This window comes from Grus americana, chromosome 8 (genome assembly GCF_028858705.1).
Source record: "Grus americana isolate bGruAme1 chromosome 8, bGruAme1.mat, whole genome shotgun sequence".
In the NCBI taxonomy this organism is placed as follows: domain Eukaryota; kingdom Metazoa; phylum Chordata; class Aves; order Gruiformes; family Gruidae; genus Grus; species Grus americana.
The window spans coordinates 28954994-28982750 of NC_072859.1; the positions used below are offsets into that span (position 1 = coordinate 28954994).

General features: G+C 36.6%; 1 protein-coding gene across 8 annotated transcripts in view; it reads right to left on the bottom strand.

The window, feature by feature from the left end:
* Positions 1 to 27757, bottom strand: part of EPS15 (epidermal growth factor receptor pathway substrate 15) — a 52829-nt gene that overhangs the window by 20573 nt on the left and 4499 nt on the right. For all 8 annotated transcript variants that reach the window (XM_054833591.1, XM_054833588.1, XM_054833586.1 and 5 more), the window contains exons 2-13: positions 24664 to 24705; positions 18891 to 18980; positions 18507 to 18554; positions 17401 to 17496; positions 16906 to 16971; positions 16319 to 16444; positions 15814 to 15873; positions 13993 to 14193; positions 12242 to 12387; positions 11188 to 11347; positions 7446 to 7531; positions 1655 to 1727 (exon numbers count right to left, since the gene is read on the bottom strand). In XM_054833591.1, the coding sequence (XP_054689566.1) occupies positions 1655 to 1727; positions 7446 to 7531; positions 11188 to 11347; positions 12242 to 12387; positions 13993 to 14193; positions 15814 to 15873; positions 16319 to 16444; positions 16906 to 16971; positions 17401 to 17496; positions 18507 to 18554; positions 18891 to 18980; positions 24664 to 24705 (1194 nt within the window). The remainder of the gene's footprint in view (positions 1 to 1654; positions 1728 to 7445; positions 7532 to 11187; positions 11348 to 12241; positions 12388 to 13992; positions 14194 to 15813; positions 15874 to 16318; positions 16445 to 16905; positions 16972 to 17400; positions 17497 to 18506; positions 18555 to 18890; positions 18981 to 24663; positions 24706 to 27757) is intronic.

A 27757-nucleotide genomic window follows, 5' to 3' on the forward strand; every position in this document is an offset into this window, starting at 1 on the left:
CAGAAGAAAAAAAAAAGCATGATGTAAATATATTCTTAGTCTGTCACCACTTTTCTCTGAAGTTCTAGAAAGTTACCTGAAACATGCAGATTCTCCAACATTCAGGAGCAAGAAAGGGACCAGAGATAAAGGGCCACCAGCTTAAACAAATGCTGCAGCCATGTCCTACTTGATCCCCATGGTTTCGCATTTTTTCTGACAAGCCAGTAATAGACTGTGTCGTCTCTGCAGGCTGACAGAACTCTAGAACTCAGTTTAGAAAGGGACAAATAGCTTGTGTGATCACTAAGAGGTTAAAGACCTGACATGGTTGCTTCCAACATGACTGCTCTAGATACAATGACTTAATTGATTCTGTGATGCTGCTGACTATCAAACACTAAACATATGCAGATGACACTAATACTGTAACATTAAGGCAAGGATTTTCTTTAGCTTTATATACCTTTTGTACAAAGGCACTGGAGAACTCAACCTTCACATAAGCACACACAGATTCCAGAACACACTAACAAAATCATCCTATGTGCAAAGCCAGCAATATCTATAAGAATTTTTAACAGTGTGAAAAGGCAATCTGCAGCATGGGGAGGGGAATGACCGCTGCATGCACGGACAGAATCACAGACACGAGCAACTTCTGTATGCATTCCTGCAGCTGCTGAATCTGGCTGCCATTGTGACTAACAGGCCAGCATCTGATTATCTTCTGAAAGGTCAGACTATTAATTATCAACCAGGCTTTAAGGATATTAAATAGCCAAGCACAAAATTCACAGCAGTTTTAACACATTGGCTCTTTTTCTGCCCAACGCAAAGTAAAATGCAGAAATCTTGCATTATTCGCTTTTAATCAGATAAAGATTATTTGAAACAAGAAAGATTCCCAAAATAAATGTAGAAATAAATGTAAGTGATCAGATATCACACTAAAGTTTTTTTTTCTTAAAGCAGCAACTCCAACTGCTTTTGCGGCTTAAATTTTAATTGAAACATTGCTTTGCAGCATTTAATTCAGGGCTTGGCTAGACTGTTAGCACCCTAAACCCTGATGCTGACTGCATAATTTTTAATCCCTGTAAAACACTTGCAAAATTTAATTTTTCCAATATTCTGGAAATTCAATGTCATCCTTTTAAATAAAAATCAAACAGATTATTTTAAAAAGCTGCTTATATTAGGCAAAATTAACTTGAGGCAACATTCCTCCCAAGCTGGTAATTACTGCGACTCTTAAGAAGCAGCCCCATACACAAGCCCTTTTAATTCAGCCACTTAAGTTTATTAATTTGCAGTGCTACAGTGTCTTCTTTAGTTTTAATTATACATTAGATAGCCTTGCTAGAAAAAGCCCAAACAAACAAAAAAGAAATCTATTAATTTGTAATTTTTTCATTTAAAACTCAGTGCAGGCTATACATCCTAGGAGTTCACACATTTATATAAATATATACACCTACACCAACCCACATTCACATAGCAAATACACTTCAAAGCACATTCTTTTTCTTAGCCAACAATTTTTTTCTTTTCATAGTGATGATCACATCACTGAATAAGTGATGTGATCTAAAGACTCAGTAATCCCACTCCCATTAAAGCACCACATGGTGCAATATCAGGTGTCTAAACAATAATTTTGTGTCTTATTTACCTGGACCTCACTTGTCCTCTGCTTGATGGTATCTTCTTTCTCCTTCAGGTCATGCTCTACATTATTCTTTTCCCTAGAAGACCAGCAAACAATGCAAGAATACTTAAGAACATCAGCTACAGCAGGTACAGTTATCCAGCCCCCTAAGCCTGTGTCTCTCTTTAAATACATAGTGAAACATTAAACACAAAAGATGTAAGGGATTTCTGCTTTCCAAATTATTTACAAGACAGAAGCCCACATAAGTATTCTGCATAAAAACCCCTGTCTTTTCACCCAACTGCACTTTAGTGATAAGAATGGCTCAAAAATGGAAGGGGGCGGGAGGGAGAAATCAATGAAATACTGTCTCCAGTGATCTCACTGTTGCTATGGAGCACTTGTCTAATGAAAACTGCTGGGAAAAGTGGGAGGGATTGCATCAGATTCCATCTATTAACCCCTGCAAACACAGTAATTCCTATGCTAGCAGCAGTTAGAAAACATGTCCAGCAGGCCAATCTAGCTCATTAATTGACTTTGCCTATCATATTTTAGATATACCCGTTAGTAAGCTCAGTCACAGGAAGAAAGGTTAGCCTGCTGTAGTCGCTATCTGCTTAGAAACACCACACGTAGTTATTTGCTGTGTCATATCAAGTCTGTCTCTACAGACATTTATTCAAGTTTAAAACTGACTAGTGATGACATGGGAATTATCATCAATAAATTCTTGGCAGTCAGACATAACAATAGCTTTAAGAGAGGGAATAAAACCAACATACAACTCAGAAGTGTTACTGTTTTAAATAAATCATAAGAACATTTATCTCTAGACAGTATATGGATTCTTTTCTCCTTTCATAGATGAAGAAAAGCATTAAACTTTGCAGTTTTAACACTATCTTCTGTACACAGATATTTACTTTCATAAAAGATTTTGTTAATAAATTAGAACACACAAGTCAGAATTTGAACAATGATAAACCTAACATTTCTAAATGAAATACCATAGTGAAAAGCTATCAAATTATATTACTAGTGCACATTGAAATTACAGTACCTTCATATTTTAATAGCAGCAGATTGGTAATAGATCTGAAGTTATTAATCTTATCGTTTACTCTTATCTAATACAGAAGAAAGCATTTCTGTCTCCGAAGTAAAGCAGGTCTACTCTAAGTTCTCTTTACTCAAGCTGAGGAATACTTGTTTACTGCTAAACGATGTACAATGGAAAATAAAAAAAAATCCAGATGTCACAGATCTTGAATGAATATTTGGTCCGAAAAATAATTACTATAGATTATGTTCTGCTATTATTTATCTCGGTATCTGATTAAAGAGTAACTTGCTGAATGTGCCCAAAGGAAAGGTTTACAAGGAAGGAAAAGGAAAGATGTGGAAAGAGGGACTTTGAAGAACAAGGCTAGCTATTCTCTTAAGTGTGAGCCTTCAAGTTTCATAAAATTCCTCACTCTCCATTCATCAGAAAGTATAATGAAGACTCTACGCAAATCTTCACCACTCCCATCAAAGCTACAGCACACTCCTCTAGCTCACTAAGCAAGTATTTGTAGCATAGTTGTACTTCAATATTTAAAGCATTACAATACAGGGTTGAAGCAAGTTCTGTTGATTTTGCCTTCTGTAACTTTCCATGAGCAAAGGGTCTCAATCTCAATAAAGCACTTCCACAGATCTAAATACAAGTCAGGCTGAAAAATACCTTCAAGCCCTCAGACATGCATCAAGCACAGCAAACACTCAGGCATATTATTCCTGATTGAAGATAAAAGAGAATAACTGACTAGGTAAACAAATACTTGTTATTTTTCCTGTTTGGGTATGAAATAGAAATGCAAGCAGGTATGTGTACTTTAACACACAGCCTTTCCACACTGATGTCACTGACATGCCTAAGAGACTGTCAGAGATGAAAATCACTTCCCTTTTATTTCAAGAGAAGCCAGGTACCTAAACCTTGCAATCTGGACTATGCTATGCAAGCAACAGGATACAATACCCACCCACAGGCAGCTTACACTGGCCAAATCACAACTCAAACAATGAATTGGAAAAAAATCAAGTGAAAGAAGTATTGTCAGGCAGAACAAGAAAAGCTTAGGCAGCAGTCTCAGGCAAAGGAAAACAAGCTGAGTGTATATAGACTACACATAACACATCCCCTCCTCCCCCACAGTAATTTGTCTTTGTTTAAAAAAAAAAAAAAAAAAGACAACACAGACCTACTTAATTCACTAATTCTTCTGAATGCCTCCATTTCTTTTACAAACTATCTGGTATGCCCCTGTAGGAATGCTCAGCAACTGAAAGAACCAAAAACAAGTAATAAAATTGATTTATTGGATATGACAGATTTCCTGGATCATGAAGTCCCTTACCACATCAGCACTTGCAGGGGGGGAAGCCAACCCAAAAAGAACTGTGCTCTTGCCAGTAAATGACACTTGTAACCAATTCAAGTCAATTTATGAAAGCAATGCAACTGCCCCTACATATTTTAGTAATAGTCAGGTCAGGAGAACCTCAGATCAAAGAAATTAAAAGCAATGATTAAAAAGCACCTCCAATGCAGATACTTCATGATTTACAAGCAAATAATCTTAGTAAATCCATAAATTTTATCCTAATTCGTGAATGGAGTAATTTATAAATGGCAGCCAGCATACTGCAAATATTTGTAATAGCTAACAACCAAGGAGTCCCCACGTCAGTAGAGACGTTCAAGCCAAACAACAACCCTGGCCAGGCTTCTCGATGGCCAACACTTAGAACCACCTTAGTCACAAAAGCAAAAAGTCATAGCTCTTTTCCATAATAAGTGATAGATGATAACTCGCGGAGCTGGTAGCATTATCTACACTCACAGTTGCCCAACATTTCTTATTTTCACATACATTTGTAATTTTGGAATTCCTAGTGTAGTAGTACTTCAGTTTGGCAATTCTAGAAAAAAACACCTGTAGTTGCTTCTCCCCTTATGTTCCCACCAACCTTTTAAGATGCAACAGCTCTGTTACTTCCAAATCAGAGGTTGGAAGAAATAATCTAGCTTACATTAAAATTCTTACCATTGCTTTGCTAAGAAGCTGTAGATCTCTCAATTTTGAAACAAAGGCTTGATGCAAGTATATGGCAGGGAGAGGTTGCCCTGTTTTTCTGGGGGACATTTTGCTGTTTCCTTACCTTTGAGAGACCAAGTTATCAGCTTTATGGTCCTTATAACCTGATTTATATTCAAGACAATATAACTGTTGCTGCCCAACATATGTGAAGGGTGGCAACTTTGGTGAGAACTAAGATCACAATAAGTTAAGCTCAACTATGTAGTATGCTTAGAGAGGAACACAGTATTGGTAAAGCTTGAAGAGATTCCCCTAATTGTGGGCTGTACTAGCTTTGAATGCACAAAAGCAAAGCAGGGTTTGCTAGGGAAGAAAAAGGTTTTATGGCTCAAAAAAAGAATATTAAGAACATCTGGTCTAGCCTCCCACAATGCTGATCAAAAAAGCTTCAAATAGCTTTCTAAAAATACAGTGCAACTGAAACAGAACTTACAGGCAGCAGTGCTGACAGGCTCAAAATGATGCAGATTCTACAACGTCCCCAGGCAAATCTTTCCCCCTACCAGAGGAGAATTATCCTAATAAGTGTTCTGCATTTTATTCTTCATCTGATCCTCAACCTCCACCTTCCTGCCATTGTTTTTATTGAATTACATTAAAAAGCTATTGGCTACCGGAAATCTTTCCCACACAAACTGTTGAGCCACAAACACATCACCTCTGTATTCTTTGCTCAGTCTCTCAAACAAGCTGTGTTTTCCAGACATTGTCATTCTTTTGAGGCATTTCCTCTGATGCCTTTTTTTTTTGCCCTCCCCCCCCGCCAAAGAGCACTTCAAAAATAGATTTAATTTCTATTACCGGGTCTCAGAAATGCAGCTCTCATGGATACTTCTCAATGGAATCATGGACTACAATTATTACATATTGAGTTCTATAGCTGAACAATATATCTTGTTTAAAAATTAACAAAAATAACTTAAGTTTAAGTTACATTTTTATATGGTAACTATCAAGACTGAAGGCGTACTTCACCAGTTTTAACGGAAATGTGGATTTGCCAAAGATGAAAAAAGTTTCCTACATTTACCACAAAGATTAATCTGTTGCCTAGCACTGCCACCTGTGCTTAGGGAAGGTACAGAAAAGGAACATTTACTCTGCTACAGTGACTAAAGGATTTCCAAGTAATCAAAAAATTATTTTTCTTGAAAAAAGTAAAAATGAAAACAATTTGAGCTACAACTCACTTTATGACATTGAGAGCTTGCTAGTCATTCTTAATGAAACCACATAAACCTTTTACTATTACACTTCAGTTTGACAATACAAGCTTAACCCTCTGATTGGTAATCCAGTTCTATTCTGAACCTCTAAATCACATCCAAGTAAATTTCCCCTTTCTAAAAATAAATACCTATTAATAGTTGCCCCCACCAGACCTTCAACAATCTAATATCATTCAAATGTCTTAAATAATTGTCCAAGTGTATTTGCCACTGAAGAAATGGAAGCAATGACTTTCAAAAGGCCACTTACCACACAGTAAGAAAAGAAAACAGGCATGAACAGACTGGCTTGTATGTTAGGCTGCAAGCCCATGTACTGAAAGCCAACTTCATCTAAAAATTCAGGTTTGTGAACAATTTATTTCCTTCTAAGATACTAACAGCAAATACACATGGTCGTAAATCATATTTCAGGTTAATAAATGCGAGTGTCCAAAACTGGAATTAATGCAACCTAAAGAACAACAGAGGAAGGCAGAGCAGGGAGAAGTGAAGGAGGCAGTGGGAGTAATAAGAGGGAGAATAAGCAGCTGAAGTGAAAAAATGTTTATGTATTTAGGAAACAGACTGTGCTTTGACATATTGCCAGATAAAATCATTCCTACAAGTGACATGAGTAAGATAGGCAGATTTCATCATGATAAAGTACCCTCACTTATAAAACAGTAGAATTTACTGTTCTTAATATAATTCTCAGTAGATTTATGATAGCACCAAAATAATCACTGAAGAGAAGTATCTGCTATGTCTTGAGAGTATGATGAAGACTATACAACATATATGAACTTGATTTTCTTAGTGACTTGAAGTCATCTTCTTAATTACCTTAGAAATAATTAATGGAACTCAAGGGTCTGCAGACCTCAAATTAAACAATTTTTCTCAGTGCAACAGTTTATTTTACTGAACAGAAGAGAAGCACGTATATCTCTACCACCATCATAACCTTAGCAGAGGTTAATATCCAAACTGTAATCTTCCCACTCTCTACCCTACATACTGCTTGATCTTTCCCACCTCACTTCCTTACTGCCACTAGAAAAAAGTCCTTAGAATTCCCTCTACAAATCAAAGACAACTAATACCAATTTATATCATAGTTCCAGCATCCCAAAGATCTGCTCCGTTCTCATCTGCCAATAAATATGAAGAAGAGAGAATATTTCTATCTCAGGATGCTAAGATATGCAGCTCTGAAACATAACCAGAAGGCATGAGGGACAGACCTTTCACAGTCTTGCTGTTATTAAATGCACTCATCTGACTGAACAGAGTAGAAGTGTTAAAAACAGTATTACAGACATGCTAACCATTTACTTCAGCAAGGCAGACTACTACCACCTGGTTTTCTCTTATGCATTGAATTGTTTTTTTAAAAACAGTAAGTATCGCAACTGAATCTAAGGCAACTATGACTATTCCTCCTTTACGTACCTCTGCAGGTCTACTATTTCATTGTTTAATGTATCAAGTTCTTTAATTGCAGAAAAATCTGCTACAGAATTCAGTCCTTGAGTACTCTGAAAGATAAAAAATAAATACTGTTAGTTTATAGTTTATGCTGCCCAACAACTATATTCACTTTACTTTTTGTGACAGTATGAGCTATCCTCTTGTAACAACTGTTGGTAGCATCGTATTTCAAATTTTCAATCTCAAAAATCCCAAAACAGTACGGATGCTATATCAACAGAACACAACATACATTCAATGCATCTAGTAATTCAAACAGAGTTTGGCTCCTGTAAGCTTTTGAAGACATCTTCCACAAAAGCACAGGACAACTTGATTATACAAAGTAAATCTAGTTCTAAAGCGAGATTCATCTTACAGTTAACGTTTAGCTGGCTTCCTAGCATTCATTTAAGAGTGGTTTGGTTTGTTTACTACTATTATATTTCTTCACTTTGGTGACCCTCCTGTTGCAACGTATGGACACTTATTTGCAATGCTTTAAGTGATATCGAGCTAGTTTAACGTGCATCTCCAGAGTACTGAATGAAACTTTGATAATACAAAGTCATACTTAAGTTACGCCCATGAGTTCCCATTTACTTAGTATCTTTATAAAAAGACAACCACTGTAATACAAATTGTTTCAAAAAAGTACACAAATGACTAGCGAACAAATGCTGAAAACACAAATTAGCAAATACTGTAATTGTTCTACTGTGCCTTATCACAACATGAACTTGTTTAGGAAGCCATAGTCACTGTAACTACCTTCTATAAATACATCAGCTCCTTCAAGCCTTGAATAAAGTCAGCAAGTAGAAACACAAAGTTCAAAGGAAAAGTATATACATATAATTAAAAAAAGGCAACTGATACCCCCAAAATAACACAAAAGTCTTTAATTGCTGAAGTTTCTCTAAAGAGGAAATCAAGATGCTATTAACTATGTGTTTATTCAAGCTTATACTCTGGGGGGTGTGGGGGGGGAAAAGGCAACAACAAGAGCCATGAAAAGCCCTAAAGAGTAAATCTGCGCACACTGTGGCAAAGAATATTATTCAGTAGAACTACAGATTAGTCATGCATATTTTACTAGAGCAAATGGCAGGAACTCAGCATTTAAAAAAAAAAAAAAAACAAACCCAAACACCACCAAAACCCAAAGCACACACCATGCAGCTATTCTTAAACTAGGTAGTGTACAGCTGCTCAAATGGGCAAAATAACTGTGAAGTTCAATCCTATTCTAAAGGAATTACACAGGAGTTTTGCTGAGTTGCTCATGGTGTTCCAACAAGAAAGGTTTTGCTTCTCCTAGGAAGAGGACAGAAGGAAAACATGGAGCTATTAGCTACAAGTACAAATTCTTCCAAGGCCTCCTTCTCTCATCAAAGAAATTCTGCACACTAATGCCAGCATTTTTAATTTTATTCAATTTTATTGAACAAAATGTAGTTCAATTGTATTTTCAATTGTTCAGGAGAATTGTTCGGGGGGGGGGATGGACATAAAAGCCAACATTTTTAGTTTCAATGCACAAGTTAAAAAAAGACAAAAGTTAGAACAATTTGCTGCCATTTACTACACTGCAACATGCACACAAACAGCGCTTCAAGTTTTTAACTCAAAATATTAATAAATGTCAACTTCTGTCAGAATTCTTTAAGAGAAACTTGCATGTAAGTAAGTTTTATGGCTGGTAATGCAAGTGCAATTTGGTGACTACAAACAGTTGTAGGTAAAGAAATACAGCAACAAGTACTAGACTGCTGCTGTGTCCCATTCATGGGATCTGCATTCAGGCCTCCAAACTGAAATAAAAGTTACTCTACTGTGGTAATAAAATTCTGTAAGGAAACAAAACATTAGACAACAGCAATTACATACATACCTATTCTAAGCATCTACCAAGAAATATCAGCAGTTAACTTTCCCTACTTGACAAACATAATGGATTACCATCATACTTACTGATACTTCTGCTACTGCCTTTATATTGGTCAAGTCAGAAGAGGAAACCTAATGTTTTGGGTGGGGGTTTTGGGGGGTTTGGTTTTTTGTTTTGTTTGTTGGTTGTTGTTTTGTTTTGTTTTTTTACAATGTAAGCCACTCCACTCAAACAAACCAGAAAAAGTCCTTTGGGTTCCAGTCTTGAGCAATAACCTTGGATAAACAGGTTCTTTTATATCAACAAGACAACATCTCTCTTGAAAAAGTTCAAAATGAGCTGAAGGTTCAAGCTCTATCTAGTAAAACAAATTCTTCGTAAGGATTTACAGAGCTAACTAAAAGCTAACTTACCTTCTTTCACAATATTCCTACTCTTATCGTTTATGTTAGTAATGCAAAAAAAAAGACTCTGATGGCTTTGAGAGTTCTATAAAAATAATTTACACACGCAGAATAGCAGTAACCAACACCGATCTCATCTAACATGTTCCGATCACCACATTTTCTGCCATATCATCAGTAAAACCATGAGTAGTAGTCCTAATGATAATTGTCAACTGTCACGTTGGGTTACTACTCTGTCACCACTTCCCCAGCAATTTCAACAGGGTAAGACATAGCATTTTCTTTCAAGTTTAACAGCACGTGTTACCAACAGGTAACAGCCACAGAGGTCTGGGTTTATCTTCCAGATGAACAATGGAAATTAGCAATAATCTGAGATTGCAACATACTGTGACACTTCAGAGAAGTGGTGGGCTATTTCAGTGATTATTTAAGAGTCTTAGAAGGATGTTCAATATTAAACCAACAGACAGTAAATATTAGAAAAGCAAAGATTCTCTAACCTTGAGAAAGCAGAGTTAACAAACTGACAGAATAATAAGGATGAAAAGCAGAGTGGTGCAGAATGGAAAAAACAGTCCAAACTAGAAAAGAGACATAGAAAGGAAAGCAAACATACAAAAAAAGATTAGTAGAGTTGCAAATAAAGCAATTACTTTTTAAAAACAGAATGTAAAAAGAAATTAGATACCAGTTACAGAAACTCAAAAGTAGTGCCAAATTTTGAGTTTCATTTTTTCAGGTGCAAATTTTTCATTCTGTTTAAGGAAGTTGTAGAATTAGGTCAATGTTTTGCACAACCAAGAAAAGGTAACCCACATCAGACTTTGGGATGCATAAAACAAGTCCGAATTTGTGATGACCTCTACCATTCTGATAAATGCAACTTGAACTGCTGAGGTATAGTCTACTGCTGGATTAAGATAGATGGCAATCAACAGACTATGAAGATATTTAAACTATCTGTGAAGTATAAAATGGAGGACCATTTACTTTAAAAACTTTAAATATGTAATTCTAAACTTTATTTAGTTCACATTTTTTCCAGACTTCTTAAAAAAGGAATGTAAAAAAAGGTAATTGTCAACACAGTAGGAGAAAAACATTGAACTTGTGCATGTTATTTCAAATGCAAACTAAAATTTCTTTAGACAGGTAGTAGAAAGACTATTCCTTCAAAATAGAAAAATAACGCTTTCTCAACATAAGATCTCTCCGCTTGGTTGGCAGGCGTAATAAATGACAGCTTCATTTTGAAACATGAATGGAACAGTGTTTTGTCAATTCTTTGCACTTAAGACTTGTCTTCTTCCTGATATTCTGATAAATTTAAGGTATGCCAGTACTTGAGGTGTTTCTCGCACAACCTTTGAAACTAATGTTCTTTGTTGGAGATTTATACCAAAAATGCCAAAGCCATCCTTACCTTCTGTAAACCAACACCCCTGTCTGAAGGTGGAATCATCTCTGGAGTCAGAGCCTGAGGTGGATCAATGCCCTTTGTTAACTTCTGATTAATTAAATAGAAAGCCAAAGCAAACTGTTCCTTTGAAAGCTTTCCGCAGTCCTTTGTGTCACAGAGAGCCCTGTACAGAGATGCACATGAAATAGATCAAATCCTCAATCCTGCAAGTATAGCCCTGTTTACTGTACTTGCTGTCATTTAAAAACGTGAAAATTGCTAGTGTATATCTCCTCTTCTAAAAAATACAATGTAGAAATAAGGCATGGTAATAAATAGGAAACACTACTCAAACATACACAACCACGTTCTCTTTGCATGCTAAGCTCCACAGCTCTGTTACGGTAAGTTCTGATCTGGTGAAAGGCAGAATCAGGGCTATGAGTCACTAACACCACCCGAGTATCTGTAACTGAAGTTCCGTCTAAATTAAACAACGTTTCACAGCCAACACAAGTTTATCTAATTTTCCTAAATTTGAGGTTATGTTAACCATACCTTGGGGAAAAAAAAAAAAGTTTTTCTTATCAGAGTGTCCTACAATAGCTTTTAGTGGGGAAAGAATTAAAAAAGCACTGGGTGTCACTACTAGCCATAATGAAAGACAAACAGGTTGCAGAATTAAATGGGCCATAAGTCTCACATGCTATGAATTTTATACAGATAATTCTCATTGCCAGTATATGTGTAGTATCTGTGTTTAGATACACAGCAACACTACGATGTCTTAAATACAGGGATTTCGCTGAAATGCACTATTTGTATGTAACAATCTGTGTTCAGGAGCTTTACCTCCTCCCCTAGGAGATGACGTGTAGCATAAACCTGTTTTCCCCCCTTTCTGTCCAAAAGTAGAAGCAAGTTAGTTACCACTGTTTATACAGAGGCCATGCTATTCTATACAAAAAACAACTTTCACTTTACAGAAATGTCAACATAGCACCTTTTCTGAAAAGTGCTAGGAAGGAGCGAGAACCATGCCATCACCTAAACAGCTGTCATGGGAAAAAATCCCTACCAGATATGTGCAAGAAGAGCAGAAGGCAGTCCTGTCTTCAAGAATAGCTCTCTGGCTTCCACACCCGACACAAATCCATCCATGTCCTTGTCAGTTTTCACAAAGATCTCATCATACTTAATTTTGTCTGCAGGCGATACAACCCACTGAAGGGGATGGAAGGGAAAAAAACAAACAACAAAAACCACAATACTAAGATATAGGCCATTCTGTTTTCGGTTACTTTCAGAATTACATAATTCAAGGACTACAGCACAGATTTAAGAAGTGATATAGGTGCCTAGCTCATGAATCAGTTTTATCCTCCAAAACGGAGATGCACAGAGACCCACAAGCAACTCCAAAAGCAGAAGCAAAGGCTGCTAATTCTGCTCTGCCTCTTTGCCTATGTATTTAAAGTATTCCCTGGAGCCCAGATCTCCTCCCAGCATGGGGCTGTAACTTCATCACGGTGCTCAGTCACAGTCCTGCTTACTGTCTGGCTCCATCAATTTTATTCCTCTTTACACAGCTGGAGAGCTTTAGCTGGAGGGACTGAAGAACTGCTTAAGCCCAAACTGTTACTAGTTGGCACGTTCTAAATTGTAGAATTTATATCTGATCAAGGTGAAGACGGGAATTAGAGCTACCTCTCTTACTTCAACTTTTTTTCCAAACACTAAGCTACTATAAAGATGGTTTGGTTGGGTTTTTTTTTTTTTCCAGTGAAAATGCCTTAAGGTGCATGCTTGTGGACACTAATTAATTTCAGCATACAAGGACATTTAAATGAATCCCAGATGGTGCTGTATACAAAACATACACTGAAACACTCATCCAGAATGGCATTGCTTTGTAATACACACAGCAAGTCTTACCAAGTAAACTGCCAGATGAAAACCTTGGCACCTCCAGAATTAAGATTCCAGTTTCTTACCAATTACTCAAATATGGGTACCCAGATCTCCAAGCAGTATCTTATGCATTAAGTACTACAGTTCTTACCTTAGATCCCCTTCTGGTTTTCTTTTTTGTTTGCTTTTTTGGTTGTTGGGGGTTTTTTGTTTGTTTGGGGGTTTTTTGGTGGGTTTTTTAAATTTTGAATAGGAGGAGTAAGTTATAATATACTTGGAAAGACATTTTCCCAAATTCTGCATTCTAAAATGACCAGGATTACATAAGATGTTTGGGGGAGTGAAAGGCATCAAGTTTCTTAATAATTACATTTGAAACAAATGCCAAATCTCATGTTTTTAGGTGGATATGCCAGACCTTTAGTCTCCTTTTTCCATCGCTTGCATTTATCTATTACATAATCGTTAACGTCGTCTTCAAATTGCAGGCATGCGTACATGTACAACTGCACACACATGCCTGCCACAATGTGTGTTATGAACTTGTCCATATTCAAATCAGTCTTCAGCCAGAAGACTTACATTCTGCAGACGTGTACCTGCACTACGTTTTTAAACTGTTTTCTTAATGTTCTGACCTTTTGTTTGAGCTTGATGCTGTGAAATAATGTATTTTAAACATATCTTCAAAATCTTTACTAAATAATCTGTTTATATCTGAAGGCATCTAGAAAAAGCAGAAGATAAATTTTATACTTCTCCACCTGGTCTTCCCATCAGCCTCCTCAAATTCATGAACCAATCTATAGGGCAAGGAGGAAACTAAAAACCTCTATCAAGACTCTTCATACAGGCAGTCTCCAAAGCACGGTATTAAGAGCAGAAATCTTCTAACCCCAAGCAACTTCAGAATTATACCTGTGTTAACGGTGTTTTGGCAGCTAAAATGCCTACAGGTGGCAACGACTGATGAGACTCTTTGGTAGATGTTGAAGATGGGATTAATGGCATTGCTCCTGGAACACTAACAGGTTTTCTCTTGGATGGTGGCACCAAAGCTGCAGGCAAGGACATTGGCACTGGTTCTTTCTCCAAAGCACAGTACACCAAAAACATGGCCTGAACAAGAAAACAAGGTGTGTGGATGTAAATATATAAGAAATAAGTGTGTGTGTATATATATATAAATTAAATTATTAGTTAAGAAGGAACTTTGTAGCATTTTTTTCATTATGTTCCTCCTTTACAAGCCCCCTCAACTGAAATGCAGCTTATCACCTTCTGGCCTGTGTTTATCATTACTACTTTCATTTGAGGTTCAGTGCTTAGCAAATGAAGTTCAGTATCTTTTAGAATATTAAGATGATTCTCCTAAATATTACCAAGCTTGTACCACCACTTGTGGAATTCTGTTTGGAAGAACACTTTAAACGGTTCATGTTAATGTATTCACTGTTTCTGCAGGAGTTGCTCTGCTTAGTGACTATTCTTTTGTTGTGATCATACATTTTAGTAATTTTATGACTGTTGTTCAAGACACAGACCTGCATCTTAAATAAATGTTCTAATACTTTACAGATTATCAATTTACCCCCAACATTTGCCTAGAGCATATCAATCCTCTGATCTCAAAGCTAAAAGTCTGAAGAATTACTGCATAAACACAGGAAATCAAGTATAGTAACAGTTAACTCTGAGGGTCTTAAAGGAATTGGTTTCAGAAGAAATGGAAACATATAGGTGCCTAAAGATGACTAGAACAATATTTGAGAAAGCCATGTTTACACTTTTATCCCTTCTCAAAAATATACATGACAGCACAAAGGTAAATTTGACATATTTACATTACAAAAATACCTAAGCAAGGTTTTCACTTGTCCATAATGTCAATTCTCAGCAATTGAACAGGTATTTTTAACTGTATTTTTTTATTTTTTACTCTAAAAGGATGAGCAATGGTTTGTAGAAATTAAAATTAAAAGCTGGCTTGAGTCCCACCTGAGGACAGAAAGGTCACATTACTTTTTCAAGATTCTTGCAACGCAGAATGTAGTTATTTTGTTAGCTTTTCCAAGCCTTTAAACTCAGGTTTGATATTTCTCTGCATAAAATGAAACCCTCTCCTCCAGAGTGAATGTGTAATTCCTTCCTCTCCAATTCACTTACATGCAAAAACAAGCCGAAAGTTTGAAAGTTTTGAGGAAAAGTTGATGCATGGTTATTATCGCATTCAAGACTTACAGAGTCTTCAAAAGCAAGAGCCTCCCACTCTTCACACTTGCCATCTCTTAGGGAAAGTGAAACTTACCACTTCTTACATTATTTCATCAGTCCTGGCATTAATAGTGTTAAAATTCTAACTTGCTATGAACTTCTGAACAATTTACACATAATTTCTTTAAAATTTTCCTCAAAGGTATCTTGAGGCATTCAAGTACTATAAACACTGCATGGTAAGGTAAAACTTATTCAGTGAAATCACGTGGTCTCTCAGGCAACAGCAGATCACAGGTGTAAGTTTTTAATGTCCGTTTAGCCCACAAAGAAAAATTACTGCTGTGTAATGAGAGACACTAGATAAACTGACAGAAACATTAACTAGTACTAAAACTTGATTAAGGTCTCCGAATAAAGGCAATGAATGAACCACACAAACAGTCAAAAATTAATACACAGATGCATCTATTTTAAACCTCTGCCATTAGGCTTTCAGAATCACAAGAGGCAGAAGACACTTACAACTGCAAACTCATCTCGATCCAACATTCCATCACGGTCAATATCACTCAATTCCCACACCTACAAATAAAAAGCAGAATACAGGGATGTTTGCCTGAACTTCAGCCGTTTCCTATTTAAAACCTCCTTAAAAACAAACCCGTGAACAGCCTCCCTCCATCATATCCTAAGTTCTATTAACAGCATTAGTTTTCAGTGAGCAGCATGCATTCATATAAACCATGCGAAAGAAGAGAGATTCTTAAGTCAGAGTGCACTAAGGGCACCCTGCCCTAAAACCAAGTGTTAAAGAGTACACATAACTGATACGCTCTAGTAAAAGGTGATCTATCAAAGTATCTTTTTTTTTTTTACAGTTTAATAGTTAACACATGTGACCACTCCACAAGATAGTATTTAATGCTTTGGCTCATTACTACGAAACTTCTATTTGAAAAACAGATACCGCCAACTGTAGCACACTTATTATTTGTGAATTAACAGTTAATAAGAAAGATATTCTTACTCGTCCTAAGATATCCACCGGCAGTTTTGAGTTAAGGAGCACAGGTTTCACCTTATCACCCGACAACAGTCCATTCACAGGATTTAGGCTGTCAAAAATAGCATCATACTTGGCCTTGTCTTCCAGCTGCAGGGGCAGAAGAAAAATATTACTTACGGAAACAGTCACACTCGTAGCCTAAGAAGCAGCAGTACTTCTAAAAGTATTATCTTTTGGTTTTTTTAAAGTTACAGTTGGAAATACACACATTGCAGTTTCTGATGCTTAAAAGCAATATGAAAAAGATATTAAGTAAGCTAGAGACTCATCCAAAACCCAGTGAGATTTATTCTTCAATTATTTTCATGGCTTCAGGTAACCATTCCCTTTTTTTTTATCCCCCTCCAAATTTCTAAACAGGAAGAGATTTCCCAAGGGTCAAGAGTTTTTATCAAATTAGGTCTACTAGCCCAATTACAGATTTGGCATGAATGGTAATTTATCATACTTTATAAGCTACAGTACCAGTAGCATTATATTTTTCTCAGATTTATGTTTTCTTGCAAACCACATCACAGTTCTAGGTAATAGCCTGATCTTTAGTTTACCTTAACAGCCCACGGTACATCACTTGATGCTGTTCCACTGAGTAGCAAAGGACTACTTGTATCAGTCTGTGGAAAAACAGGAAAAAACCCACATTAAGAGAGACATGGTTCTGACCTTGTAAAACCACTCCCTTATTCGAGAAAGTTCCTTCTCAAAGCCAGAACTGCATTTTAGTCACTCATACCTTAGTTAAGCATACCAAAATTTACAGTAAGAAATTTAAAACGTTTATTCCATTAAGGACAACCCTAATAGAACCAATACCATATATATATATTCAAATTATACATGATTTTATATTAAAATCCCCACTAGAACATGTAGCACTTTATTCTTACTCCACATTGCTTAACTTTCCCCTGTTGTAGGGCCCTATTGCCCTACAACACCACTCTCAGAAGTGTTTGGTATTTATACCAAACCTTCCTAATTGTTCACTTAAAAGCAGTTCTTACTAATGAGTTGATACGTTCAATTAAAAAAAGAAATCTTACAAATCTTGGTGGAGGAACAGGCAAATTAAGACTACTCAGGGAAACATCCAATCCATTCTGTGCACATGCTACAAGTCGTAAAGCCACAAAAAATTCCTACAGGAAAAATGAAATTTTAAAGGATTTATTATATGAAAATACTCAAATTTCAGAAGAATTAAGAGCTTTTCTAGTATTGCTATATATACAAAGGGCTGCAAATGGCTTCAAAGGGGATCACAAAATGGCAGAAAGCAGCAGTCAGCAACCACTGAATTCCTCCAGTGGGGCAAAGTTCGCAGTTACTAGCTCCAAGCGTTCAGTAACTTCACAGCTAGTGTAGTTAGTTCTCAGCACTCAGTTATTCTATGGCAGAGCAGTGAAAATTTAAAGTAGCAAACAATTACAGCTGTTTATCTTGGAGGAACAGAGTTGATTCCAAAGGCGGCAGTTGATGGAGAGAGAGGAAAGAAAGGTGCAGCACATGAGAAAAATGAACTAAGAGAAGTTTGGAGAAAAATAAAAAATTGTTTGTTAGCTACTACAAGCTCCTCCTTTTCCTACTATGGGATGAAGCTGTTAGCTCTCCACAAGCTGTTATTTAAGTAACTATACTTCAAACCAAACAGCAATGCACATTAGAGCTTTTCAGTAGCACCACTGATATGCAGTGACTGCCATACTGCTCATCGCTACAACTTTGGAAGAACAACTCCAAACAGAACGTACTCATGTCAAGTCCACCAAAATTAGATAAATAAGAATTCTGAAGATTTTACTAGAATTTTAATTTTTGCATTGTTTCCTCCAAGATTAAGAGGAAAAAACACCTTTTTAGTAAATACAGTACATTAACCCTTAAATTACTTCTCAGTATATTGTATTGCACAGCTACACAGCAGCTCAAAAAAAATATCCCAAAGAACCACTGATGAAGTAGCTGAAGGCTGCTTAATTTATTGTAGCTTACACTGAAGTGGGAAGTACATATCTAGTTCCAACTAGAAAAATCTGAAAAAAAATCAGTTAGAAAAACTACTTTCCTGAACCAGAAATCTTAACTGTTATCTTATTTCAAGGCTTGCTAGCGGTTAGACTAATCTCATGTGTCATATAAATAACCATACCTGTTTGTTCAGGATACCTTTGCCATCAGTATCAGCTAAGTCCCAAATCTGAAACATAAAAACAATAGACACAAAGTGTTCCACAGCATTGAGAGGAAGTTGGCAAGTTCCCACTATTTAACAATGTATTCTTGGATGAAAGTTCAGATCTTAACTTTCATGATAGCACTTGTTTGTGATGACAAATTTAAATATTGTTTTAATTTGTACCACAAGCTACATACATAGTAGAATAAGCAAGGATACCAAAGTTGGAAACTATCAGCACAACTGGAAACACATTAGGGAAGATCACATATCCTGTAGTACCACTAAGTATTTTAATTTACACAGGATAGTAACTGAAGCAAAAGACAGGACAATTAAATAATTGTCATTAAATACCTTTCCAAGTACCAAATCTGTCAATCCAGACTTTTTCAAGAAAACAGCTGCATCAGAAGCCAACACTCTTCCAGCATTAGCAGAATCAACCTGGGGGAAGGAAAAAAAAAATACAAACTAGCTTTTGAACTGATACAGTCTCTTCACACAGGCTCTCAAAAACCTAGCAAAGAAGAATGATCAGGTTTTTTTTTTTTGAGAACAATCTTCAGACTTGTTTTATAAAAAAACTCCCTTTCATTAAAAATCATGTCACATTAGAATTAAGACATTTTGAACTAGCAACTCCAGATTTAATAGTTTAAGATATCAACTTCAAAAGCCTGCCTAACAGTGCCAAATTTAAGATCTATTATGCATATATATCTAAGCATCTTTCACGCTCTAATATGTTTTACAATGTTCCAGAAAAATACACTATTGTCCCCGTCTGTCTGTACAGAACTAAGACACAGGGAGATAAGAACGTTGCCTAGATGGCCCGGTTTGGGGCAGAAGTGAGGAAGGTAACTTAGGTCTCCCAAGTCACAAGCTGGCACCCCAACACAAGCTTACTCTTAGAGATCATCAATGAAGATTTAAATTAATTCCACTCAAAAATTGAGAAAAACCCACTTTATATATATGCAAACAATCAAATGTCCATTGCTGTAAGTTTCCAACCATTGATTATGCCTGGATTTCAAGGTCTCCAGTAGTAAGTTTCAAGTACAGACAAAGGCCCAATAATTTCTCAAGTTATACAGTATACAGGTAAGCTTGTTCGCATTAGGTCATCATCTGAATCTATCTAATTAGCCCTGTGTAATCACAGGTTTTTCTTCACGATGCCTGCAAAACACTTCATTTGTAAGGACAGAGAAGTCCCAGAGTTTGATTACATTTAATTGTCCAGCTCTGAATTCATTACTCTTATGGTCTGAAAAAGAAGGTTCCGCTTGAAGATACCTTTACTACCCTAGAAGAGGGAAATGCTCAGTCCCTAAAGCAAAACTTATTTACACAATTAAGAAGTTGGCATTAGTTTTGGTAGAGTATCAACCAGCATGCATTTCTCCCTGGATCAATAATGAACTCATGAAAATTGATCGTTATTTAAGTTCCTAAGGGAAAACAATACCTCAGCTATACCTTCAATTGGAGGAAGCAAGCAGTAAAACTTACATCACCTACATGAGGACAAGGGAAATAGAGGAAAAGCTGTGAGTCTTTGAGAGCCTAAAGCAAAAAGATGCCTAAAAAGGGCACAGTACTGAGAAGAGGACTAAAGGTATCTTCAGCCAATTCAAACAGTCAGGCTTACTATATCTGACAGGTAGCTGTACAGGTCCTACAAGACCTAGAGATCAAATAATATATTACATTTTAAAGATAAAAATTATATAATATTATCTCCAAAAACAGAGTCTTCTGTCTATGATCAGCTGAGATGCCCTGAAACTCTGAAGAATTTGTGATGTGATAAACATTTCAAAGGACAGGAAAGAGGCAACAGAGGTCACTTACTTTCCACACTTCCTGGAAAGAAAGAGACAGAGAACCAAAACTGAAGTTGTACAAATAAACAAGCATGCATGGAAAACTAAAGCACATGCACAGAAACAATAACTTGATGCTAGCATTAGGTTTCCCAGTACCTCCTTTTGAAGATCAATGCTTTTTAAGCACTTGCTGAACATTGAGTCATCATGGCTGTCTTTGAAATAGCCTGAGAATGTCTAGCGAAAACTAGCGCTTCAGATAGTACAGCAAGTTTGGGAATGTACAGCAAAACACCTGATGATGCTGATGCATTGCATCATTTACAGTCTCTTAGCTTTGTGTTTAAACAAAGACTATATTCAATATTTTGTTTGGAATGCAAAACCACCCTTCCAAGTTCACAGGTGCAGCACACACAAGGTGCTCAAAGCAGACAGCTCCCAAAGATGGGCTTAGAACTAACTAGTGAAAAACTGTAGAGAATTTATCATTTGGAAAGCATGCTGCAGCAGATGAAGGCTGTCTGTAGACACCACTTCTAAAAGTGAACAAAAAACTCTGAAAGCAATCCCAAAAGCACTATTTAATACAAAAGTGAAAACTATTTTCCCCCCCAATATATCTAATATGATTTTAATTAGGAGAAGTTGTTTCCAAGAATTGAGGATTCCCTGGTCAAGGCAATAAAATTACAAACATTACAGCCTTGTAATTAGCCTGCTCCTCAGATTTTTAAACTATCTAATTCAGTCTGTATGGAAGAGCTGTTGATATTATAGGCAAACAGTTGCCAAGACACTGTATCAAATCCCCTTTTCAGTTAGTGGAGTCAATCTTGCATGTAAGCACAGTAATCTTGGCATCCACTCAGCCTCCAGTGTAGGACTTCTCTACTCTTTGGGGAAAGTTACAAAGCAACACCCTATCACCTGTGTTAATTTTTTTCTCCCCACCTCCAACCCAGAGGAAGGTGACTTTAAGGGATTTAAGCAGGATTCTTATTTAATCTGATATGGATACAGTTTCTTTTTGTGCAACTAATTCCCTAAGTTTTAGTAACGATTTTTTTTTTAAAGAGCTGATTTCAATTTCTTTACAAATTACTGAGTCTTGCATGCTGAGATAGGGATACTTACTAAGCATTAAAATAGTGCAGAAAATTGGCTTATGTTTGACTATCACACTGAGAAGATCGCTAGTGTTTGTCAGTTATACACCAACTTGGTAGAGCTTTTTCTCTGATGTGCAAAAAGCAGTTTTCACAGCTGTACTGGCCAACAACTCTCTTGTTGCAAGTTGTTTTTTGTAGGGCCAGATATGATCAAAAGTTAAAAATGCACATATGATATCATTAGGTCACAAGGTAACAGTGAGATGTACTTCAACTGAGGATTCATCAAGAACTCATCAGCATCTCAGGCATACTGCTTTCCTGCTAAACTGCATCACATGATTAGGTCATTTCCTACTATTTTATCACACACATTTAAATTTATCCTTTAACCTCACCCTGTTTTGAGACTCGGTCTAGAAAAGGTTAAGCAGAAAAACTTTTATTTGAAAGAAAAGCATCTCTATTGAAAGGTTAAGATTTCAATGGCATTCTAAGTACAAAGCCTGGGATTTTGACCCATTTCACAACACATGTTATGCAAGATTAATTACTTTAAGTTTGTGATAGAACAGGAAGTGTACTAAACATCAGAGCTATTTCAGGTGATGAATTTATTCTCAAGCTGCACTGAATGCTCTGAAGTGCTTCTGGTATGAAAGAATAAAAACACACTCTACCTAGCACCATAGGACAAAGTGGGAAATGTCTTTCTAACATTTCTATTCCCAAAGTTGACATCTCCGTATCTAAGGGAGGGAAGGAAAAAGTTATCTAGTGCAACTGAAAGTCTTTGGACATCGCACATTCAAAAGCTACTCTTTAGGACAAATGCTTGCAGAAAAAAGTTTGGCTGAGTAAGTCGGAAAACTAATCCTCCGCAACACAAATCCATTGGCACAACTTCACTAACAGCAACATCACGTTTAAGGAATCCCTGTCCCTGTATACTGCTGGTCAACAAATAGTGCTCCAATTTCACTAGGCTATATGTTCCAACAAATGCAAGATGCTAAGTGACTTAGGAACCAGTCTCACATTCATGCTTAAATTCAGTTTCTTCATCCAACTTTTTGCTTCACACTTTAGTGGTTTAAGCAATTGCAGTCAGGAGGAAGAGACAGACGTGTGGCAAAGATGAGATATGACAGTGATAGTAAATAGTATTGAGCTAGGAAACCTAACGTGCAAGAAAAATTACTTCCTTGTGACCTTATAATGATCACCATAATATGGGATACTCCTAAGGCTTTAGGAGACACACAGTGGATTTGTCCATCAGACTGAAGAAAAGCTTTGTGAGGGTGATGCTATCTCCTTCAACCTTCAGGAACCATCCAAACTTAGATCAAGGTATCAGACTGAAGAAAAGCTTTGTGAGGGTGATGCTATCTCCTTCAACCTTCAGGAACCATCCAAACTTAGATCAAGGTAAACTCTCTCTTCTTGTTTAGCACTTTCAAAACTGCTACTCTCCTGCAGTGGAGAAAATCCCTTGTTAAAGTAAAATAGAAAGCTCAAACTCTTCAGGCATCATAGGCTAATATACTTTAAGTGCCATTTTATGTACTTCATAATAGGACTAATACTCTAAGCACAATCCAAAAATAGAGCGCGGACAGAAATTGTGGTTGTCTTTCTTTCCATGCAGATAAGCTTACATTCTAATGTTGACACCCGAAAGAAGTTCCTAAATAAATAGGTCATATAAACTACATCCTGTCTTAGGACAAACAGACAGGAACATTACCAGTTGCACAAAGGAATAAAAAACTTCCTATAAAGTTGTTTTTTAAAGGGTTCATCAATTACTTGTCTATTAAAAAAAAAAAATCTTTTTTTAATTTCTTGTGGTTTAACCCAGCAGGCAGCTAAAACAACCACACAGCTGTTTGCTCACTCCCCACCCCCAACCCCCAGTGGGATGGGGGAGAGAATCAGGGGTGGGGGGGGAAAGTAAAACTCATGGGTTAAGATAAAGACAGTTTGGTATGACAGAAAAGGAAGAGAATAATAATGATAAAAGAACATACAAAACAAGTGACGCACAGCGCAACTGCTCACGACCCGCAGACCACCGATGCCCAGCTTGTTCCCCAGTCACGTTCCAAACCCCCAGTCAGTTTCCCCCAAGTTACATAGTGAGCATGACATCATATGGTATGGAATATCCCTTTGGCCAGCTGGGGTCAGCTGTCCTGGCTGTGTCGCCTCTCAGCTTCTTGTGCACCCCCAGCATCTTGCTGGCGGGGCAGTGTGAGAACCTGAAAAGCCTTGAGTTGGTGTAAACATTGCCTAGCAACAACCAAAATATCAGTGTGTTATCAACATTATTCCCATCCTAAGTCCAAAACACAGCTCTATACCCACTACTAGGAAGAAAATTAACTCTATCCCAGCCAAAACCAAGACATAATTGGTTTATACAGTCATTTAGTTTACATTTTGTTAGAAGTTTTCATATGTCTTTTTGTACAATAATGTATAATATGCACATGATACAAAATATTGCTATTACAGAGTAGTTGAAACAGCTATTTTTCAAAAAAAGATGTATTCATAGGAGTTAATATACCTTATTTTTGCTGGGCCTAAATATAAAAGCCCAGTTATAAATAAAATGTATATTATTATATTTTTAATATATATCATATTTTATTTTTACATTATAAAGTCAAAAGATTTGTATCTGTTGAGTGAAGCTACAAGAACTACACGCATTTTGGCATTCAGCGGCCTTCCATCCGAATTTCACTCCTTACAGCGTAAGGACCTCTGGGGATACTCAGAGATGCAAGTCTTACATAATGCTAACTGTACTACAAACACAAGAAATTCAGCTTCACTTGTAAAAAGGAACAAAGAGCTTATCAAACCGGTATTTCACAAGAATTTACTCCATTCCAAGAGCTAACAGTCTTTTATAACTCTAAAGTGATGTATGTCATACATACCTGGCAGTTCCCTAGCAAATTAAGTCATCTTGCAACCAATATTAAATTTATACTGATATAGCTCAGACATAAGTGTTAGTTACTATAAAAATCTATTTTAAAGCAGAATAATTTTCCTTAAACTTTTATTCATTACACACTGTTGGCCATGCTGAAGTCTACAGCAAAAGAATATTCTTTCTTTTAAATACAAAATAGTTTGTTCTCTCAACAAGAATATACATACCTGTCGATAGAATTTCTCATACACAGGATTTGCACTCGATAGCTGCAGAAGAGAGAGAGAGAGAGAGAGATACAAAGTTAACCCTAAAGATCCATATTTCAATTCCCTTCTCCTTGGATAGATACTAATCACTCTAACCACTATCAGATTACTATCAGACAGGTGACCAGGTTAGGCAGTGTGAAACAAGAATTCTTAAGCAAGATCATCTAAACGCAAAAGAAGAAACATGAAACGATACAGGGTAGGAAGTGCTCTCTAATAAATACAAAGCACTGTAATTTTATTTCATTATCCACTGCACCATTCTTTAGATTTTCATGTCATATGCAACAAGTCTAAAATTTTCAGATATCTAAATTAATTCCTGGATTCACAACTAAATCCACAGCAGTGGTGCAACATTAAAAAAAGTAATATTTTAACTTAGTTTTTTGTAACTTGAATCCTTGCCAGAGATAACTTCTTAATTCCACTGCCATCTACCAGACATTCAGTGCTCACCTAAACTTAGATGGACAACGGTAAAATAGCTTCTTTGAGAAAGGCCCTTTCTTTATGAATTTCTTTTTAAACTATTCCTAGAAACTCTAAAAAAGTCCAAGGCCTGAAACCATGCAAAACCTAATATCTTGGCCTACACCAAATATCCTTGCCCAAGAGATTCCCAAGAAATGTATTGTTAGGGTTACCTCTCTTCCTTGAGTAAAAACAGGCACCAAATCAGATACTATTTTCATGAAGCTCACATTGCCTAAACCAAAGATCGTGTGCATGACTGGGTGTGCTTACACAGAGGACAACCCTAGAACTATTGCAATGTGTTGCCCTCACACACACAGCTGGAACAACTGAGCATAATACAAGTTAATTACATAATACATACAGAAAAACCCCAAAACCCAAACACACTACTTTGAGTATTATCAAAAAACAGAATTATCCCCCTTATGAGGAATATGATCCTAAAATCCAGGATTTACAGGCTTTTGTACAAACTGAATCCAAACAAGGTAGCTTCTTCGGCTTTAAAATTTAGAAGCTTGCATTGAAACATGGAAGCCAACAGTATTCTAGATGCTGTCATCAATCATACAGTTGTGGAAAATGCTTTTACTACAGCACATATAAATAAAACCACATACATTTTCCTATAGCAACAGCTAATACGGTTGCTCTTTTGGCTAAACATTTAGATGTTCACAGGTGCCAATTATGAAAGAATATTAAGAGGGGAAATTTCTTAGAAATCAAGCGTTTAGTGTGATCCTGTTCAACTACACAAAGCGTGCGCTATCACCAGAACATCCTGAAAGAGAAATTATAGAGAACAGCTGGAAATAACAGGAGAACTTTCATTCAGCTCTTGACATCTGCTTATTCAGCAAGTACGCTGCCCCAGAGACACTCAGTTTCTTCCAAGAGCCACATGGCATTTCTGATTCTCTAAGGTTTTTTTGTTTGGTTTTGTCGGTCTGGGTTTGTTTGTTTGGGTTTTTTGGGGGGAGGGAGGGGCTGATGAGGGTTTTTTTGTTTGTTGGGGGGTGGGTGGGAAATACCTCTCAGCAAAAGTTACAAATGCCGGGAAACCATCATTGGTATTCACTGCAATACCTTCATTTATATACCTTAACCTTGCTCTGGTACATTAAGACCTTTATTATTTCAGCCACCAACTAAGCAGGCATTTACACATCCCTTAAAATAGCCTGATGAAATATATTCAAGTTTTGCTAGACCTCTGACTATCATAATATCAATACAACAAACAACACTCTCCCTTTCCAGCATTCAAGCATACTACATTTTCTTAACTAAACCTCAAATGCTGTACCTACTAATTCAGCTACACTTTGAATAGCAATCTAGAGGGGTAGTTCTAAACATTCAACTACTTTACTTACTAAGTATTACTTTATTATAATGTAAAAGTCTAGGCACAGAATCAACTTAAAGCTATGAGCTGAAAACTAGAACAGAGCTGGCCAGTGCATCTGCTGGAAGTATCAATTCTCGTACATCATCCCTCTTGCCCAATATCACCCTTTGTTCAGCCAAATCTTTCATTTTTGCAGCCAAACCGATCATTGTCACTCCTGGACAGGAAACATCGTGTTGAAGTCCTGCAATGAAAACACTAAGTGCAAAACAATCTTTTCATTCAGTACTTGGAGTACAAGCCAGTAATTCTTATTTATTTCATTAGTGTTTTCAATATTCATTTTAACATCAGTATCACTGTAATAACTGGAATTTCCAGTGACGCTAAATAGAATCATAGTAGTAAAAAAATTTCCCAGGCTATTTTACTAGTAACAGACTTTTTTTTCCTTCAAAGGATACTCCACAATAAAACAACAGATACAAATATAGTCTAGGATATTCTTATCTTCTGGGATAAGAAGAAAAATACTGCTCAACATATTTCAAAGTGCTGCTGTACATTTCACCTGGCAAAATTATTTTATGGGATAACAAGCAATTCAACTTGTTTTCAGTGCAAAAAGGAGGGACGGAGTAAAGGTCAGATTCCACAGCATATAAAAATAGAAATACATTATTATGATTCCATTTAAAAGTTTATCACTCCATAACAGTAATGTTTGTTCTAGTAGTTACAACCTTTGTTACAAACCTATGAACTTTAGAATATTAACCTAGGAAATAAGAAATACCTTCGGGGTCACCCATCTTTTCCATCTTCTGGTGTCAATCAAGCCTTTATATCCCCATGTTTTCATCCCTCTGGCACACTCGCATTTAGGTGTAATAAGATACCGCTAACAGTCTGTCCACCCCGTCCATCCACAACCTTCCTTTGCACAAAATGGTTTAAAACAAACAAAAAAGTTGTCCATTGAGAAAAACAAAAATAGCTTTCCCCTCCAACCCAAATGGGATATAAGGGGAGAAACAAGCTATTCTGTCTTGATTAAAACCCCAAATACTGTATTCTATCATGATGTAGAGCTCTAGGGTTCATTTTAAGAGCTTCCAGGCCAAGCAACACAATCTTGGTCATAAACATTCTTCATGTAGTCGTCCTCTCGCTGTTTCCTGGATCCCAAAAGGACTCAGTATGGGAAAGAGCTGT